Source organism: Typopeltis vanoorti, chromosome 5 (genome assembly GCF_054136105.1).
Source record: "Typopeltis vanoorti isolate ZY-2024b chromosome 5, IOZ_Tvanoo_1.0, whole genome shotgun sequence".
In the NCBI taxonomy this organism is placed as follows: Eukaryota; Metazoa; Arthropoda; class Arachnida; order Uropygi; family Thelyphonidae; genus Typopeltis; species Typopeltis vanoorti.
In genome coordinates this window covers 89,958,496-89,980,743 of record NC_143553.1, presented here as the reverse complement: position 1 = coordinate 89,980,743, position 22,248 = coordinate 89,958,496, and the positions used below count along the sequence as shown (strand labels likewise).

The 22,248-nt window shown below is 36.0% G+C and overlaps 1 protein-coding gene across 2 annotated transcripts in view; it reads right to left on the bottom strand.

The window, feature by feature from the left end:
- LOC150106639 (stromal interaction molecule homolog) overlaps positions 1-22,248 on the bottom strand; it is a 341,067-nt gene that overhangs the window by 40,937 nt on the left and 277,882 nt on the right. For both annotated transcript variants that reach the window (XM_090392591.1, XM_090392592.1), the window contains exon 11: positions 8,605-8,691. In XM_090392591.1, coding sequence (XP_090248717.1) covers positions 8,605-8,691 — 87 coding nt within the window. The remainder of the gene's footprint in view (positions 1-8,604; positions 8,692-22,248) is intronic.

The window sequence follows — 22,248 nt, the reverse complement described above, 5'->3', positions numbered from 1 at the left end:
GCATAATTACATGCCAAGAGTTAAATGAATAAATAGAGTAGGAGTGAGATGGATGAAACAGTGAAATCAACTAAGCAGTGTGGCAAAAGAAGTTATCATGGGGAGATGTTAGACAGTTTGTAGTGAATAGATACATGAGGAATATAAACTGCAGGCCAGAAAAGTGACAGGCATGGTTAAAAAAGAAAAAGTAGAATATGAGAGGAGAGTGGCCAGTCAGGTCAAAGATAATCCAAGGGAATTTTTCTGTTATGTGGCAAACTAGAGGAAAAATAATTATGGCAATTGATACTGGTGAATAGTCGTGGTAGTAGAGTAACCATAGCAAATAATACAGTGGTATAATTTAATGAACATTTCATCAGTGTGTGTATATCATACTGGTTTGAATGATGTCGTAACATGTAGAAGGGAGGCAAGTATTAGGGAAACTGAAAGAATCAGTGGCGTATCAAATGTTGCTTGGGTTAGATGTTAATCTGGATTAGAGAAGATGTTGTGGCCTTACAAGACTTGAATAGATTGAGTGAATGGGCAAGGGAATGGGGATGCAATTTCAATGTTGCAAAATGTAATGTTTTAAAATTTGGGAAACAAAAATTGGATGTAGAATTACGCTTAGTGGGGATATATTGTTGGAGGTGGAGGAAATAAGAGACCTTGGGGTGATAGTAGATAAGGATCTGAAATGTAGGGGAAACACTGCCAAAATTGTGAGGACAACACAAAGGATTCTGGGAATGATGCAGAGGACACTGACTTGTAAAAGTAAGGAGATTCTTGTTCCATTGTATAAGGCTCTGATTAGGCCACACATGGACTATTGTGCACAAATTTGTCACCTGTTTTCAAAAGGACGAAGAGATGTTGGAAAGGGTCCAGAGGCGACTGACTAAGTAGTTTCTGATCTCTGGGATGTCACATATGAGGAAAGGTTAAGAAGATGCAATTTACAGAGTCGATTTACAGGATCAATGTTGGAGAGGTTTTACAGAAAACAGAAAACAGCAGGAGATCAGGGGAGAACTAGAGGTCATCCCTGGAAGCTATATAAGGAGGGCGTGAGCAGGGGAGTGAGAAGCAGGTTTTTTGCATGAAGAGTTGTGAATGATTGGAATGCCTTTCCTGAGAGAGTGGTGTCTGCAGAGAATTTGCGTGTATTTAAGGTGCAGTATGATGAGCTGTATGTATGACAAAAGGACATCCTAGATGAGTCTTTGACTCCATGGGTCTAGGGATAATAATAATAAGGCTGTGGGAATGGATGAATATCACCATGCATTTTTAAAAATGTGCAAAAGGGTTAGCCACGTCCTCGATCTGGTTATTTAATGAAAGCCTTGCAGTGGGAAGAGTTCTTAGGAGTGGATAGAAAGCAAAATAATATCTCTCCATAAGCATGATTTTAAGACAGAAGTTTCCAATTATAGACTGGTTTATGTATTTACAGTTGTGGTCAAAGTGCTAGAGAAACTGGTTAAGAATTACTGAAAATAAGAGCCAACAGACTTCACTTCGGCAAAATTAAATTATTCAAAATAAAGTGGATATTGAATACCATATTATTTCTTAGCCGAATAAGAAACTCAAAGATAGAAAATCTAATCTAAGAGTTTCATGCCAAATATAGAAAACTATATAAAGTTCGGCAAGTCCAAGTGTAAGCCAACACCTGGTAGTGCAATGCTAGGGCAACTCGCAGAAAAGGTGGTGCAAGCTCCGATCACTGTTCTTAGTATTTTCACACAATGTAAAACACAGCTCCTAGGAGATGTATTACAGTTCTACATTATGAGAGAAGGTCACTACCCAGACCGGTTTTGACCTTTTTTGAGGTCTCATCAGCGAGTAGGCAGACCTAGATGCAATAGTAAGGTTTCAATAGTCAGAGCTTGTATTTTTACTGTACGAGTTGCAAAAAGGTGCGCAAATACAATTACTAAAATTAAGCGCCAACACGCTTTTGTTGGCTTACGCTTGGACTTGCCAAACTTTATATAGTTTTCTATATTCGGCATCAAACTCTTAGATTAGATTTTCTATCTCTGAGTTTCTTTTTCGGCTAAGAAATAATGTGGTATTCAATATCCACTTAATTTTGAATAACTGGTTAAGAATAGAATGCAGAACTGGGTTAATGACTGTAAGATTCTTTATGATGGCCAGCATGGGTTTGTAATGGGTAAGTCTTGTTTTAGCAATCTCCTTACATTTTATGGTAACGTGACAAATGCATTGGGATAAGAAAGATTCACATACAATGATTTTCTTGGACTTTGCAAAGGCATTTGATAGATTACCACATGAAAGATTAATGTATAAGCTGCAAAAGATGGGACTGAATAACAGATTCGGTAAATGGATTGGCTTTCTGAAAGATACCAGTAAGTTGTGTATGATGGAGCAATGTCTCAGAAAAGGAAGGTGACTGGTAGCATGCTTCAGGGGTTCTGTTCTTGGGTCCCCTACTATTTAACTGAGTTGTTAATGATATTTCATGTGAATTGACTGGGGATCTTCAAATGTTTGCTTATGATGCAAAGTTAGGTAGAATTATCGTGGGTATTAATGTTGATTCTCTACAGGAATATTTGAAGCTGGACAGATGAGTGGGGTTGTAGTTTTTATATTAATAAATGCAAGGTATTACACTTTGGGATGCAGAAACATAAGGCTACATACTGCATTGGTGGAGCTGTACTTCATAAAGTGGATGAGATTCAGGATCTTGAGATGATGATAGACAATGAGCTACAGTTCCTAAGACACAATGTACTACCGCTATGATAAAAAGTACATTGACATGTAGGGATAAGGAGGTGGGCCTCTATATAATTGGTTGAACCACACATGGGCTATTGTGCTCAAATTTGGTCACCTAGTTTTCATTATGATGTGGAAATACTAATGAGGGTGCAAAGATGAATGGACAAAGTGATATTGAGACTCCGAAATGTTAGTTATGCAGAGCAGTTGCGGGAATGTGAATTAGAGATTAGTGGATATGAGGAAAAGAGGAGATGAGAGAGAGACCTTCAAGTAGTTAAGGGATTCTAGCAGAATAATAGAAGGAATTATATAAAGAGTGGACATTAAGATGGGAAGAACAAGAGGCAATCCATGGAAGTTGTATAAAGAAGGGTGTGAGAAGCAGATTTTTTTTTACATGGAGAGTTGTTGGTGAGTGAAATGCATTGCTGGAATGTACTGTGAATGCACAAGGAGTGTAAATAATTTCAAAGTTCGTTATGATAGACATGTTGCTGGTTGAGTTGGCCTCACACTATGTCTATTGACTCCATGGAGGTCATTGTAATAATAATAACAGTAATAATAAACATATAATTTGAGTGAACAAAATGACGATCAACTGAATTTGAAATTAAGATAGTTTTACTATAACTGAATATATCAACATATCTTCAGTCAATAATAATCTTAAGCAAACTCTAAGCCACATATTTAGATTTTAGAAGTAAAAATAAAGAAAGTATTCAGAGTAATTCGTCATACATATTTATAACAAGTCATATTCAGGTTCAGGAGGGCTACACGGTGTGTAGTGTTTTCAGAGAGCTCCTGAAAGCTAAGTATTATTTTGAGTGAAAATTGGAATATTGGTTTAAATCTTAACGTAGTGTATTGTTTATTTTGGTAGCTTGTTGTGCCTGTGTGATTTTGGTGTGAATTCCACTTTATTTAACTTAGTGTTTTAAAGATACGTTTGATAGAGTAGCACATGGCGACAATGCGATGAAAAATAATGGCATCCAAAATTACGACGTCTTTGCTCAAAGACTTTAATGTAAGGGAGTTTTGTCCAGTGTGATGTGTGTGGAATGTATGCTTTCCCGAAAGAGGCTGGAGTTTGGATGGACAATGATAGTGGTGGGAGACTGTGCAGAAAGTGTAAAGAAAGTGAGGAATTGAAGTATGTGTCAGGTTGTGAGATTGTTGTGGTAGAAGAAAGCCAGCATGTGAGTGAAAATAGTGACTTGATAGGAAACTGTGATGTTGTACAAGATGGCAATGAGAGCTGTGATCAAAGATAGAGTGAAAGCAATTATACAGAGAGAGAAAATGGTTACAATGATGAAACAAATGAGGAATTAGTTGTAAGGAGTGAGATCACACAATGCGAAGCGGCAGTTGGAGCGCCTGCAAAACTCTTTCCAGAGTGCCTCGGCTAATGGAAATAAGCAAGTGTTTGAAAGGAAAAATAAGCGTAAGAGTGGGAGAGTTTCAGAAATGAAGGAAAGAGTGTTGTACTGTGACTCATTAGTAAGAGGTATGATAGATGAGAGTTTAACTAAATTGTACTTACCAGGTGCAAAATTTAAAGATGTAAGTCAGAGTATTAGAATGCAAAAACAGAGGGTGAAAGAATTGATAGTTGTGGCGGGTACGAATGAATTGAAAGGAGATAAATTTTTTATGAGAGAGGACTTGAAAGTATTGTTAAAGGTAGCGAAAGAAAAGAGTGACAGAGTTAGGATGGCGAGTCTGTTGCCGCGGTATGACAGAGAGGAGTTTTGGAGGAGGGCCAGAATCGCAAATGACTTTATGCACAGGTTATGCAGACTGTGTGGTGTGGAATTTGTGGAGGTGTGGAATGAGTTTGATGTGCGAAAGGATTTGTACAAGAAGGATGGCCTGAATTTGAATGGATGTGCAGAACCAGAACCAGGGAAACTAGAACTATCAAGGAGGGGGGGGGGGAGTGGATACGCGGACATCAGTGAGACAGTTGAGTGTAAGAATGTATATAATGTGCCTGAGCCAGTACTAAGGACAAGAAATCAGAATGGAATAGTTAGAATAACGCATCAAGATAGGGGTGGGACAAAGGGACCACTGCATTTCATGTATACTAATGCCAGGTGTATGAGGAACAAGAAGGAAGAATTTTTGGCCTTGGTTGGCTCTTCCTGCACAGGTTATTGGCATTAGTGAAACATGGCTGACAGAAGATGATATAGTTAATGGGATAGAATGTGTAGGTTATAATGTGTTTAGGAGGGACAGAGAGAATAAAATGGGGGAAGGAGTGTTATTGATGATAGCTGATGAACTGCAGCCGAGGAGAATAGAAGTTGCATCACAAGATAATGAAAAGAGCTCATTTGAAGCTATTTGGTGTGAGACTGAGACTAGCAGAACAAAATATACAGTTGGGTGCTATTATAGACCAGGTGATGGAATAGATGGTGGAGATAGTATGCATAAACAAATTGATGAAATGAGTGGAGGGATGGTAATTATTATTGGGGATTTCAACTATGGTAACACTGAATGGAAGGAGGAGAGGACACACATGAGAACGGAACTGGATTTTATTCAGTTATTAAGAGATAACTATCTGAGACAGCATGTATTAGAAAATACTAGGGGTTTGAGAGTGCTTGACCTGGTAATAGCATCTGAGAATTTGACTGTAATGAATATGACCATGTTGCCACCTATTGGTGAGAGTGATCATAAGATCTTGACCTGGGAAGTGACAGAGAGGAGTTTTTTCGATTAAGACAGGGTATATGTGGAATTACCGTGCTGGCAAGTATGACAAACTTAGGATATTGCTTGGTTCAGTGCCATGGCATGTAAAACTGCAAGGGCTGGATATCGACAGAGCATGGGAAATGGTCAAGGAGCATTTGCAGGAGGTTAGGGCTGATTGTATACCTAGGGTCCGAATAGTAAAACAAGTAGGGGTTAAATGGATGAATAACACCATTAAGCTTGAGCTGCAAAAAAAAGAAACAACTGAAATTCCCTCCTGCTGGAGGGAATTTAAAGAGAAAGGTGATCTGCAGGCGCACGAACAGTATAAGGTGCAGGCCAGAAGGGGTAACGAGCATGGTAAGAAAAGCAAAAGCGGATTATGAAAGGAAACTAGCTATGCAAGCTAAAGAGAATCCCAAACGGTTCTTTCAATATGCTGCAAGTAAAAGAAAAACTGTACACAGCAGAATGATTTTAAGGAATGCCAATGGCAAGGAGGTCACTGAATCAGTCGATAGAGTGGAATTACTGAGTGAACACTTTGCAAGAGTATATCATCCAGGTGGTGACATTGAAAGAATGAAGGAACCATTAGTTTATATGCAAATTGTGGTGAATGAAGTGTAGGTGAATAGTCTATTACAGAACCTTAATGTGAATACATCTGTGGGATTGGATGGTATACCGGCACGGATCTTACGTGAAGCGGCTAAAGAATTATCGGTGCCCTTAACCATGTTGCTTAATCTGAGTCTCGGGTCTGGTTTAGTCCCGAAGGTGTGGAAAGAGGGGAAAATAGTTCCACTGCATAAAGGAGGATCCAAGACTACCGTTGGAAATTACCAACCGAACAGCATATCAGGAGTCGTTGTCAAGGTCTTAGAGAATGTAGTTGAGGGAAAAATAAATGGATTGATGAAAATGAGATACTGTATGGGGGACAGCATGGCTTTGTGAACGGCAGATCATGCCTCAGTAACTTACTCAAGTTTTATAACACAGTGATGGCTGAACTGGATAAGGGTAATGGGTTTATAGTGATACTGCTGGACCTGGCTAAGTTATTTGACAGAATACCACATGGAATTCTAATCCATAAACTACAACATATGGTAATGGATATAGGGTTGGTGAGATGGATAAGTGGGTGGTTGATGGAGAGATATCAGAGAGTAGTTCATTCAGGAGTAGAGTCCAAAAGACAGCCTGTGACTAGTGGTGAGCAACAGGGTTCTGTTCTTGGACCACTGCAGTTTAATTTGTTCATTAACGATATAGGGAAGGATCTAAGAGGAACGGTTCATTTGTTCGCTGATGATGCAAAGTTGGGTAGGGCAATAGCGAATGCAGAAGATGTCAAAATCTTGCAGGATGATTTGGAAAGATTGAAGGTCTGAGTTAAGGAGAATGGATGTCAATTCAATGTGACAAAATGTAAGGTTATGCATTTTGGGGTGAAAAGATTAGCAGCAGTATACCACATTGTTGGAACTGTACTCCAGGAAATCGATGAGGCCAGAGACTTGGGAGTGTTGGTGGAAAAGGAGATGAAGTTTAGGGGGCACATAGCAAAAGTGGCTAAATCAGCTCATCAAATCACTTGATTGCTGAAGAATACTTTGACGAGCAGAGACAAGCAAGTTGTTGTTCCTTGATGAGTCCTTGATAAGACCTCATCTCAACTACTCTGCCCAGATTTGGTCACCTAGGTTTCTTCTTGGTTGGGAGGAGGTTGAGAGGAACCAGAGGCGAGTGATCAAGATGATAGCAGGTCTGTGGAATGAACCTTATGAGAACAGGTTAAAGATTTGTGGGTTGCAGAAATTGGTTGATAGGCGGAAAAGAGGAGATATGATTGAGACATTCAAATTGCTGAAGGGTTTCTATAGGATTAGTTCAGAATATATTTTTGAGATCAGGACTGGTGGTGGGAGGACTGGTGAACATCTATGGAAGCTGGGCAAGAGTGTGGCTAGTAAGGGTGTTAGAGCTGGGTTCATTACTTTTAGAGTGGTAAATGAGTGGAATAAGCTGCCAGAGTCTGTTGTGGGTGCTATGACAGTGAATGAGTTGAAGGCAAGGTATGATAGATACTATGAGAATGTCAAATAGTTGTGTGGACATGATGTTTATGGCCTCCCTCGATGAGTCTAAGGACTCCTTGGAGTCGCCCATTGTAATAATAATAATAATATTATTATTATTATTTTCTACAGTCTGAAAGTCGTCACAGCTGAATTGAAACACATTCCTTCATTCGATTTTATGGAGAATATTAAATTAAAGATGCCAAGAAATTATATTCTTGTTTATACCTTTATCCAAGTATATGAAAACTTTGCATATGAACTATCTTCACGACTAGTCTTTATGGAGAATAATATTAGAATAAAGTGTTTTTCCAAGAATAAATGATCTCAAACAAGCAATATTTACAATATAATATTGTGACTATTGTAATATTTACAATATAATACAAGTAATATTTAATAAACTTCAACAGCATTTTAAAACCTAATCAATAAGTTTTTGGACGATTATTATTTTAAATGCTAATCCTGTAATAAGTTTATTTTCAGTATGTGTAAATAAGTTGTGTAAAAAAATGATGTTACTTTTGGGTAAGTTGTATGAATTTTTATATATTTTATATTAACTACACATAGTTAATATAAAATGAAATATAATATAAATGAAAGTAAGTTTGTAATTACAAATGCAAGTATTTTCCTAATAAGAAATTTTAATATGATAGTTGACTTCAACTATTGCTGACTCTCAAGGACAAAAGGAATAGTTAGTTACAGTAGATGGTTTGCTATAACAAATTTTCTTAATAACAACACTGTGCCTATTAGAGAGTTGGTCAAGACCTATCAGCAGTTATAGTGTTTGCTATAGTGAGAATCAACTTGTGTTATTAGTTTTAATCATGACTAAGTACTTACCAATTACTATCTTTGAAATATAACACATTACATATTTTGTAGATTGTGAAATTACTTTTCACAATGAAATCTGTCATAATGAAGATTTTATTTAAAAAAAAATAAAATATAGTCAAAGCTCATAATTTTTCAATAAAACATGCTAAATTTTTACCTGCACTAATATCAGCAGCATATGGTGGAGGACTATCATCATGAATAAGAGTACCTTCACTACTACTTCTAGCAAGGGTAGACCTTCCTGAAGAAAATCATTAAAAAAGAGTGCTTAATTATAAAGTGGAAACAGATTATGAATTAATTTAGTTGATCATGAATTTAGAAATGTAGTTAAAAATTAAATAATCACTACTTATTTCCTTACAATTCGTTTAGATTATTCTAAATCACATATGAATATTGTTCAATGTTGTAGAGAATGTTAATGTCCACAAAGTAAATATTCCTTTTTTGATAACCCTCCTCTCTTTTTTTTCTTTTATTCGTGTTCCGATTCACAAACAATGAGCATAAACCACATATAATTTGCTTAACAAGATACAGGAATATACACGTAACTGAATACAGGAGTATCATGTGTCATTCTCAAAAAGTCTAATTATGCCCATCATGTAAATTTCACATATCACTCTTATAATAATTTCAAGAGATTATTATAAGAATGATAAGTGATACCTTCATGAGGTATCACTTATTCTCCCCACTTCTAACTACCAATCCTTTTTGACAGTGAGATACAGACAAGTCAAGCATCATACACAGGCACAGGTGGAGTTTATTTATATTTATATTAGGTTTAGCAGTTATTAAATACAACCTTACAAGAACAAAATAAATAAAATTTGGTGCTAATATTTTGCTAAGGTCTGAACCAGCATCTTCAATGACAACAACTTGCCAATATTACATGCCAGTAAAAACAATCAAGTAATAGTGGAAGAAATTCAAGATTGTAATGGATGCACGACAAATAACTAATATATCATATAAAAGATCTAATACTTTGACATCTTCTAATAATGGATTAAAAACAAATTAGCCATTAAGTTAGAATTAGTCTTAAAATGAAGGTATCCCAAATTTTTGTTAAATTAATGCAACCATACTGAGGTCTAGAAGTGATTCACTGCTGCTGCTGAACAAAAATAGTCATTGACTTGTAATGACTTCATTTCTTCCATATAATTCTATGTGAGATAGGGTATCCAAAGATAGTCTTGAAAAATCAAGCAAGAAATTATTTCTTTAAGAGAATTTTTGATATAGATTTTACAATTTTTTTGTCTGAGTTTATAAGAAAAAAATGTGCTTAGTGAGATGTAAAAATATAAAATAATAATTTACTGTTAGAATGCACCTGCACTTTAGACTTATGGGTAAAAGCTTAATAGGAGTGAAGCCAGATTAGCGCTGAATACCACCAAAATTGTACAGTCAAGTGGCCAGCGATGACGTCAATTCTTTCATTGCTTTTGGCTAATCCTGGAATACTCCTAATTAAAGACAAAGGACCAAAAATGGAATAAAAGGCAATGCAGCATGTGGCTTTTGGGCTTTTTGATCCTTGGTCTCGTGCTTGACTCTTCACCTGCAAGGTCTATGGGGCTCCTTCCCACAATCCAGGAGGATCATTCTTCCCGCCACCGATACCTGATGTTTCTCCACCGCCAGCTCTCTCTAGGCTTCAGGTAGCTACGGCAGAACTTCAACGCGTCCGATGAAGGAAATCTTTTGAGAACTGACCAGACAGAAGACGTTCGAGTTTCACTGTGTTTAACGGAATATAAGTCGGACTTTCCTCTTGAGATTGTTAGCAAGTAAGCCATTACTTTGTTGTAGTATGTTATGTGAATGTAACTCAAAATCGTAAAGGATTGAGAGAGGATGCTTGTTAACTGGCAGGTAAGATTGAATGTGAAATAACGGAAGAATATGTATTGTTAAGTATGTCTAATTCACAGGTTGCTTGTGATAGTGTCTGAATTAGTATCATTTAAGTATTGAATGTGTTGGAAGAAAGTTAATGTAATCCCTTCTGGAATATTTATACATGCTTGTAAGCCAAGTTGTGTCATAGAAGACACTTTTATTTCAAGGCACAATAGGTTTTCTGTTAGTGAATGCACTATAGTCTCTGTTGCTTAGATAGCAAGATGTTTTGTGTGTTAAAGTGCCTTTGATTAAGTTAATCTTTTCTTAATGTTTATGTGCTGTGTATCATATCCTTTAGTTTAATAATAAATATGTTTTTGTTTTGTAATTACCTGGTTCTCATTCCTTAGCCAATGCACTATCCAAAAAATATTAACGAGCCTGCAGGAGTAGAATACAGTAACGAGCCATGACTTGCATATAAAGATATTGTATAGAAGTATTAACTTATTTTTTTGTTATCTTCTCGCCCTGACTTTCAAACATAAAAAGATTTCTTAATATAAACATAAAATAAATTTCTTAATTGATATTGTGCGATTGCTCAGGGACTGTTACGTTAGATAGACTTACAATACGAGATCTAACAAACCACAGAAAAGGGGGGGGGGGCAAGAATAAGTTTAAGTAAGAACGTAAAAAAATAAATGGATAAATAAACTGATAAACAAAAGGTAAAGAAACGACATATTTTACATATTTTAGTCTGCCAGTCTTGACTTGCCATAATGATAGGATTGAATGCATTTCTTTATGGTATCACAGAAGCAGATCTTACTGATTTTACTTGACCTATTACAAACATGGAGCATTTGATGCACTTGTGGATATGACAGATGAAGTTTGTCCTTAGACAAAATGTAGCGTGAAGTGTTATTTAGCACTCTAGCTATCTTTTCTGTGCCCCAGATATAAGACACAGGCAACAGTTTATTTATTTCATATAGGGTTCCTCCTTTCCTCCCCTAGGATGGATTGAGCCCACCTAATGAGGGATTAAGTATGTATTTTATGATAGATTCGTGTGTTCGCGGGGTCGGGTTTGCCTGTTCTGGGGGATGAAAAACCTTAGTTTCAGGGTGAAAAAACCCCTCCTAACTCCATATGAGACCAGCTAACTCACCTTTAATCAAAAATCACATCTTGGATGGGAATTGAACCCAGGTCTTTCTGACAAAAGGGCTTTGTCTATACCGACCGAGGCTCTGAACAGTTTTTATGAATCCCACCCATGAAAGGCTGTTAACCTACAAGTACAACAGCATTTGTATGATAGGTGGGCTATACAGGTTAAATCATAGAAATCCAACTCTAAAGACAAAGCATGAAATTTTTTTAAGCCACTTCATAACACTGTTTCAGTGTGAAGTCAGAAAAATAAAATAAATCTCTGATAAGAACAGTAGTCTCAAAATAAGCAATGAAAGTCATAACCTTAATGCAGCGATTTTCAACCAGTGTGCCGTGAGTTTTGTGAAAACAAATTAATTGAAAGAAATAATGTCGTAATTTGCGCATTTATTTATCTTGTGTGTGTAAATCAATCAAAATTATGCCTATTTTTTGCGAGATCGTCACAAAATTAAAAGAATATATTTTTAGTGTGCCGCAGAATTTTAATAATTAGTCTAGGCGTGCCATATTATGAAAAAGGTTGAAAATCACTGCCTTAATGCATTCACAAAGCATCCATTGTGAATTGTGTGTGTCAAAGGGAAAGCCATGAAGCCAAACTATCACCTATATAGCATAGCACACTACAGGTAGTTGTGTACTTTATTTGTTCTCTGCATGTTTTGTATTTAGAAAAACTGGCTGGGGGGGGGGGAGCAGGGTAAATCACAAGGAAAAGATATTTTCCTTTCAATTTGAGTTCACATTTGATATTATTGATATTTGGACCATTGGATATCTGGGCTGTGATGCACAATTCCCTGCACTCCAGCTATTGTAACAGTGAAATCATCTTCCTCGGTAACTAATGTCACCAAGGAAGATAACTTCACTGGTAACTAATGTCACCATCTCCAAATGGCTTTCTTTTTCTAATTCCAATGATCAAATTGAACGGGGACAATGCAAGGAAAAGATGTTTCCTGAAGTGTTTGTTATAAGCAAAAACCTAAAGCAAATTGCTCATCTACAACCCAGAATATCACAATTTTCTCCACCTACCCAACATAAGAGAAGAGGTCACCTTAACGGTTTATATTTTCTTAATCAGTTTGCCTAAATAAGCTATTAAGGTGACAATTTCTCTTGTGACTGTGCTACAGAAAGTATCCATCTGGGAATGAGGCGCTTTCATTCTCCACTGAGTTCAAAATTCTTCCCCAATATCCAAACCATGTTTTCCAGGAAGCATGCTAAGGCAGTTCAAGAAAAGAAACAGCATATAATCATAAGCAGCCCAAGAACAAAAACTTCAGCTTTATTCTTAGCCAACAGTGAAGCCTGTAGCAATTATAATACAAGCATTAAGTTAAGTGAAAAAAACTAAAAACTTCTTCCACAAATAACAATCATTAATTCTGGTTTCTTGCAGAGAAGATGCCTTTTTCTCTCTCATCTAGATGACATTATTGCAATATGATTTAAAAATAAAGCAGTCTTCCCGCTTTAATTCCAATCATCTATCTGCTGCATAGATGACCACAGTATTTTGTCAGGAGAATCTTGGGGAAAAAAAAATGCATTTTGGAAACATTGAGGATGACTGCTGTTATTATCTCATTGAAAAATAATATGGATATCAGTGTTTAGGACACTGGTAGTAGATGATCTTGGACTTCTGGATGGTATTCCATATATTATACTTAAGAAATGGCCCTGAACCAACACTTGTTCCTTTTATTATCTCTATACTGTATTATATTCAGTAGATATCCACAACCATAGCATGGAAACCAGCCCATCATATTCATCTAATTAAACTTGGTGCTTTCTAAAGTAATGGAGATGGTCATCAACAGTCAACTTCCAACAACTGTAGAACAGCAGCTAATCAAAGACCAACATGGATTCCACAGTTAAGATCCACCGCAAATATCCACGTGCACATTTCCTAGAGGTGGGCAACATGGGTATTAGTAGTTTTCTCTCTGTCAATCTTATAGAACGGAATTCCATTAGTAATTTATAAATTTCTATGACGTCCATTCTCTTCCACCTGTCAACTAAATTTTGCAACCCACATACACCTTTAATCTATCCTCATATGGAGCATTCCACAGACCTGTCACCAAGATGGTGGCAGGTCTGTGGAATGCTCCATACTCATCTCTGAATCTCTTCTAACACTCTTCCTAAAAAACACAGATGACCAAATCTGTGCATGTTATTTAAGATTCAGCTAAATCATAGCCTTATAAAGAAGGATAATAACCTCCTGATCTTTACTTTTCAATCTTCAATATCCCAGTAATCTTTTGAGTTATTCTGCAAGCTTCAAATCTCTGTCCACTATCAGCCCCAAATCATTAGTCTCTCAATGTCCTGCAACCAGTAAAATCAAACAAACATACGTAATGTTTTTCATCCCAAAATGTATAACCTTACATTTCACAACATTAGTTGGCCTGGTTGGCTGAATAGCATACTTGCTCTCTGACCAACAGGCTGCAAGTTCGAATCCCACTGTGGCCTTGGATGTTTGCGATTATCTTTAGGTGGGAGATGAAGAATTTCATTGCCCTATGTAAGACCACCGCACTGCTTATTGGAGGCATGAAGTAGCTTGAAAAAGTTCCATGTTTGGTCTCTAGAGCAGGATTTCTGGACTATGTAAAAAATTAGATTAAATATGCAAAAAATATATAAAATTGATAAAAATAGGGGGGTATAAAATATATTATAGTTTCTTTCAAGGTTACATGGTGGTCAGCATTCATGATGAAGAATTTATGAAGACAAAAACACGGAGTATTACTTTACTTCTAATTATGAAAATAAACACATTTCAACCTCTGTATTGAGTTTCACCAGGAAAGCATACATATGCACAGGATACAAGCTACATGACACTACACAAAGTAAGATAAAGCTAAATGCTTTGTTAATCGTTTACCCTAGTCTGACTTCTGTGCACCCTGTTTTCCCTATGCACTATCCCAATAAGAAAAAACAAAAATAAACACCACATTAAATTCCTCCACTGTGGTAAAACAGGCCTGTCAGACCATGCACTTCAAACATATAACAGAATCAACTGGAAAGGCACCGAGTCCTTACACTGTACCAACACCTGGTTTGAAAGAAAGTTCAAGGGAGCTTGTGAGATGCTGAATCATCATCCAAATCTAAACAAGAATGATGGATTAGTAATTCCAAGAATCTGGAGGACCCATCTCCAACATCCAGAACACGATGACAGAACCCCTTCACGAGAAAACCTTAAGAGGGCTACAGAGATGAGTTTAATGTAGTTCCAGTATAAAACTTTATTTTAATTTATTTAGTTTTTTTAACATCTGTATAGCATACTTATATATATTAAAAAAAATTGTTTTATCTTATTAATTTATATGTACATAATTTTTTATTCATTATCAATTTATTTATTTATTTATTTTTTTACCAGAGCCAGACTAAGGTAAACTTAGGTAAGGTAAGAAAAAACTTAAGAAAAAACTAACATTGTTAGCATCCAGGAATGCGTTAGCAGAGCTAATCTCAGATGGTATGGTCACTTAAATAGAATGGGAGAGGAAAGATTAGCAAAACAAGTGTTCTCTGCCAGGTTGGCAGGAAAACGACCCAGAGGAAGACCAAGATATAGGTGGATTGATACGGTACAAAGTGCCTTAGACGATAGAAATATAAGATCTGATAATGTTGGAGTCTTGACAAGTAACAGACTGATTTGGAGGAAAATTGTAGATAGGAAGTTAGTAATGATGTAATTTTTTCATGTAGTACTGTCATATCCTGTACACCCCTTGAGGGTACATGGCAGGAATTTGATGATGATGATGACTAAGGTAAACAATTAACAAAGCATAGATATTTATCTTACTTTTGTCATGTAGTTTGTGTCCTGTGCATAAGTAACTTTTCCTGATGGTGAACTCAATACAGAGGTCTAAAGGTCAAGTGTTATATTCATAATTTGAAATAAAGTAATACTCCAACACGTCATTTGGTTTCCATAAATTTCTTCACAGTAAATGTATTGGTTTGTAAATAACCTCTTGTGGGTGGAATTAAAAAAAAATAATAATTAAACTGGTACCGTTATTGTTGCCTTTCCAGTTTTGTATTATTAGCGAATAACTGAATATCCATCCTTAAATCATTTCCTATATCATCAATATAGGAAAGGCTATTGTTTTTTGAGAAGGCACAAAATCAAAATGTAGCAAACGATCAATCTACTTGTGAAGCAGGATAGCACAGCTAAACAGATTGTATGACAGGAGAAGATGAATATGAGGTTGAAGATGTGGTTGCAGCAGCACAAGGTGATGGAGCAAATAAAGGTGAGGATGAGACAGGTGTGAATGGAAATCACAGTCAAGATCAGGGAAACGAAAGTGACGAGACAAAAGAGAGAGGTGTGGTATAGCAGCTAGAATAGAGAATGTTGGCACTGCTAGAATGGCATCAAAGACAAAGGGATTGTTATGTTTGTACACAAATGTAAAGAGTATTTGATATAAGAGAGCCGAGTTTGTTGCACTGATTGAGTCAGTATGACCAAAGATAATTGATATAAGTGAAACTTGGTCGTCTGAGGAGGATGCAATGTTGGGAATAGAAATGCAAGGATATATAATTGTCTGTAAGGATAGAAAGGTGAAAAGAGGAAGGGGGAGTGCTGAGGAATCGTGTCCACAAAGTATAGAAGTTGATAATACATGCACAGATTTTGAATCTGTGTGAAGTTGAAATTAACAGCTAGTATATCTGATAGGATCCTGTTATAGGCCAGGAAATGCAGAGAATACTGACTGTGAAATGTTTTAGGCAAATTGATTAGGCATGTAAAACGAAAGTGATTCTGATGAGAAACTTTACAGAAATAAAATGGAAAGGGGAGATAGTGTATGGGAACAAAGAGAGTGAGTTTGTTAAATTTCTGAGAGATAAATATCTTAAGCAGCATGTGAATGAAGCAACTATATGCTTTAATGTTTTTGTATTTGGCGATAACTTCACAAGATGCAGTTGTTAATGATGTATTAAAACTGCTGCCAATTGGTAAGAGAGTGATCATGAGGTACTTGTTTTGAACTGGTGAAACAAGAAAATAAAAGGTTACGCTGCCAAAAACAGATATTTGGAAGTATAATGCAGGTAATAGATGATGGTATGAGAAGCTATGTAGTCAGTTAGCATATGAGCTGTGCAGAAAAGATGTTGACAGTGCATGGAAATTCATAAGGCAGTATCTGACAGAAGCAATGCATAACTGCATACCAAAGGTTAAGTGAGTAAATAGAGTAGGAGTGAAATGGATGAACAGTGAAATCAAGCAAGCTGTGTTAGAAAAGAAAATGCTATGGAAGATGTACAAGACAGTGGCGATAGGATCCATGAAGAGTATAAAGTGAAGGCTAGGAAGGTGATAAGCATGGTAAAGAAAGAAAAGGTGCAGTATGAGACAAGATTGGCTTGTCAGGCCAAGGTCAATTCAAGGGAATTTTTTTTTTTTTGTAATATGGCAAGCAACAAAAAGAATAATTATGGCAGGTCGACACTGGTGGATGGTCATGGCAGCAGAGTGACTATTGCGAAGATATAGTAGAATTATTGAACAAGCACTTGACCAGTGTATATCATACTGGTGTAAATAATGCTGTGCAATATATAGAAAGGAGGCAAGTATTAGGAAAATTGGAAGTGAAAGAATCAGAGGTGTATCAGCTGTTGACTGAGTTATTAGATGTTAATAAGGCTATGGGAATGGATGATGATATCCAGAAAATTCACTGAAAATAATTTATCGGAAAAAAAATTAATCGAATAAACCATAAAACAGTTCATCAAACAGTTCCTGAAAAAAGCAATTAATTGAAAACATAATTTTATAATGAAATGCCTTTTGAAATCACAATTCATCAAAACTACAAATCATTGAATGAACAGTTCATCAAAAAATAAATTATAAAACATGTGAAGTATATTTATCAAAAAAAACTGTAGTTTTTATTGGATTACCTTGTGATGCAGTTGAAGCTTAGCATGATATCCCCTTTATATACATTAGATATCTGTGTGTGTGTGGTAATTTTTCTTTCTTTTTATTGTTTGCAGAGATATTACTTTCAGTTGGTATATGCATTTTATGTGTTTTACACAATGTAGAAAAGATTATGTAAAAAATCTTTATTAAAGCAATCCTTACGTTCCTAATTAAAGGTGCCTATTACTACTAATTATTATTAATAATAGGTGCATTATTATTATTGACAAGGTTTATTATCATACAGAGTATTTACATTAAGTTAAGGGGATAATAAATCCCTCATTATTTTAAAGCCGGATACGAATCTCTGAGATCGAAATCTAAGAGTTTCATGCTGAAGAACTATCGGTGAGTCCAAGCATAAGTCAACACCTGGTAGTACAACACTAAGGCAACTCGGAGCAAAGGTGAAGCAAGATCCATCACTATCCTTAATATTTTCTCATAATGTAAAACGCAGCTCCTAGGAGATGTATTACTGTTTTACATTATGAGGAGAGGTCACTACCTAGACCGGTTTCGACCTTTATTGAGGTCTCATCAGTGAGTAGGTAGACCTGGATAATACCGGTCTGGGTAGTGACCTCTCCTCATAATGTAAAACAGTAATACATCTCCTAGGAGCTGCATTTTATATTATCAGAAAATATTAAGGACAGCGAAGGAGCTTGCTCCACCATTGCTCCGAGTTGCCCTAGTGTTATACTACCAGGTGTTGCCTTACACTTGGACTCACCGATAGTTCTTCAGCATGAAACTCTTAGATTTCGATCTCATAATGTAAAACAGTAATACATCTCCTAGGAGCTGCATTTTATATTATCAGAAAATATTAAGGACAGCGAAGGAGCTTGCTCCACCATTGCTCCGAGTTGCCCTAGTGTTGTACTACCAGGTGTTGCCTTACACTTGGACTCACCGATAGTTCTTCAGCATGAAACTCTTAGATTTCGATCTCTGAGTTTCGTATCCAACTTTAAAATAATGAGGTATTTATTATCCCCTTAACTTAATTTACACCACCGGCAAAAAATAGCCTCTTGGCTCTTTATCAGAGTATTTACATATATACAATGAAACATATTTTCTGCACAGTGCAAAGATTCAGTACAAAATGCAAAGTACGTTAATTTTTTATAAATACGAATATACATTTTTTAACTAGCTAAATATTTATCCATAATATACACTATTATATAATACAGTAATGTAACACACAATTCAATAATAACTTTTTTTTTCACTTTAGAAAATTAAAAAAAAAATTTTTTTCAAGTCATTAACTTTATTGAAAGTTTTTCACTTGGTTGTATTACAAATTAAAGATACCAAGAAATTATATACCTGGTTTAATCCATTATCCAAGTGTAAGCAAACAAATGTTGAAAGTTTATTTTTCACTAGGTTAGACTATGATAAATTTAGTTTAATCCTTTATCCCAGTGAGAGCAAACAAAGTTTGCACCTGAAAATATCTTCAGGACTGAATATAGTGTTGTACTATCTTACCTGGTTAAGTAGTACAACAACAGGCAACTCGCAGCAAAGGTGGAGCAAGCTACCAACACTCCTATCCCAGTATCTCCCATAATGCAAAATCCACAAGGAGATGTGTTTTGGATTATGGGAGATACTGGGATAGGAGTGTTGGTAGCTTGCTCCACCTTTGCTGCGAGCTGCCTGGTGTTGTACTACTTACTCAGGTAAAATAGTACAACACTATATTCAGTCCTGAAGATATTTTCAGGCACAAACTTTGTTTGCTCTCACTGGGATAAAGGATTAAACTAAATTTATCATAGTAAGCAAACAAAGTTTGCACCTGAAGTATCTTTCAGCACTGGGACAACTCGTGGCAAAGGTGGTATTGACTTCACATCACTAGCATCCCATAATGCAAAGCACATCTCCTTGTAGACATGTATAATGCTATGCATTATGGGAAGGGTCACTATCCAAACCAGTTTCGAATTTTTTTACATGTCCGCAAGGAGATGTGCTTTGCATTATGGGATACTAAGGCAAGTGATATGAAGTCAATACCACCATTGCCACGAGTTGTCTCAGTCCTGAAAGATACTTCAGGTGTACTCTTTATTTGCTTACACTTAGGTATCTTTAAGTCATTAACTTTATTATTCATACCTACTTATTTACATTATCTACATATCAGCATACTAGTACTTTCACATAAGTTATATGCATCTACATTGTAATCTTATGAACAATGAAACCTTACAATTTGGTAGTAAACATCTGTACAAATTAGTACAGTAATTTTATATCACTTTCACTTTTGATTACCTCTCAGAGAAAAATATATCTTTTATAATATTTAGGCAACAACACTATAATTTGTTGCATTATACATTTCACTCTTAATATCTTTATAATTTGCACAATGTCGAATTCACATAACAGAATAACAGCAATCACAGTAATAGTTTGCAAACATAGTTTTCAGTTACACAAGGTTGATAATATGAATGCATGCTGCATTTTACATTTTATTATATATTCCCCACCCTCCCATTTTTTTTTAAGTTCGACATTATCATACAGAGTATTTGCATTTAGACTATTCACATATTATATTTTCAGTTTAGTAGAGAATGTTATATAATAATAATAGTAATAATAATAATTTTTAAAATAATTTTAATAAAAAATCACTTTATTATCTCTCAAATAAATTACATGTAATTACATTCATATATCCTGTAAAATTATATGATAGTACCGAGTTAAGAAGGAAGGCAAAGATAGCAAATGACTTCACGTGCAGGCTATGTAGAAGACACGGATGTGAGTGTTTAGACGTGGGGTGTGTTTGATGGCTGAAAGGATTTGTATAAGAATGATGGCCTGCACTTGAATTCATTTGGCATCAGAAACCTTGAGAAATTACTTCTTGGTATGAGGCCTAATGCAAAGGGAAACTAGATCATCAAGGGAAGAATGGGAAAAATGTGTGTGAAAGTTCAGCTATGGTATGTAAAAGTGATAAAGATATGAATGCCTTCGAACATGGTTATGTGTATGTGGTGAAGGAGGGGGAAAATGTGCTTTGGGTTCGGACGTTTTAAGTATGTCTAGGAAGGGAAAAGAGAAGATTCTAGAACAAGACCAAATAGACTGCATATCTAATTATAATTTGCTAGGTCATAATTTATTGTGTCTATACACAAATGCCAAGAGCATCAGAAACAAAGGGGTTGAGTTTGTTGCTTTACTGAATACGATGTGGCCTAAGATTGTTGGCATTAGTGAAACCTGGCTATCAGAATCAGATATGGTAAGTGGGATCGAATGTAACAGATATACTATTTTTAGGAATGACAGAGGAGTGCTACTAATGATATCAGATAACTTAAGTCCAGTTAGGGTAGAAATACTACAATAAAACAATGATGGTAACAATGCCCCATGTAGCGATGAGTTTGAGTCTATCTGGTGTGAAGTGGAGGTTAACAGAATGAAATATATGGTGGGGGTGTTGCTACAGACCTGGCAGCTCAGTTGTAGGGGACAAAGAAATTCATCGTCAATTTATCCTTATGGGTAATCAAGTGAATGATCGTTATGGGATTCTAATTTTCCAAACATTCATTGGATAGAAGAGAAATCTCGTGATAAGAGATTTCTCTTCTATTCAATAAAGGAATTTATTGAATTGTTGCGAGACAACTTTCTCAAGAAACATGTGAAAGAAGGAACTCGAGGTCAAAGAGTGTTGGATTTGCTCATAACGTCAGAAAGGATCTCTGTCAAGAATATGGCTATTTTACCGCCAATTGGTGACAGATGATGCTGTTCTTTCTCGGGAAGTATCTACTTGTATCGAAGCTCCGATTAAAACAGGCTACATGCCGAACTACAAAGCTGGAAATTATGATCAATTTAGGAGAATACTATCTTTGGTTCCATGGTATTAGTTACTGAATGGAAAAAATGTCAGCAATGCATAGGAATCTTTGAAAAAGTGCTTGAATGAGGCAGTATCTGAATGTATCCCTAGTGTTCAAAGAATAAATAGGTTGGGAGTGAAATGGATGTGCAACCTTATTAAGCAAGAGATCCACATGAGCGTCAGAAGCTAAGGAGATTGTTCAGTTAATGAGTGCTCACTTTGCTAAGATATATCAACCAGGTGTATGTAGCATGGTGCTCAGTGCTACTGTGACATTGGATGACGAGTTAGAGGTTCATGAAAATGAGGTTGAAGAGCTCTTGCATAACCTGGATAAGAATTTGTCGATAGGGACAGATGGAATATCAGCCCGTTTGCTAAAGGAATGTTCAGCTGAATTGGCTAGGCCTTTCACACATTTGTATAACTTGAGTATCAGCTCAGGAATGATACCACAGGAATGGAAGGAATGTATAATAGTTCCATTGAACAAGGGTGGTGCAAAAACTGATGTGTCTAACTGTCGACCTATTAGTACTTCGGGTACTAATAGGTTGGTAGTGAAGATTTTAGAGAAGTTGGTAAGAACTCGCATACAGAAATGGGTAGACAAATATGTCATACTCTGCAAGGAACAGCATGGGTTTACTAAAGGAAGGTCATGTTTTAGCAATTTGCTCATATTTTTATTATTTTATTATTATTATTATTGTTCCGGGAAACTCCAAGGAGTCGACAGACTCATCGAGGGAGGCCCTAACATCATGTCT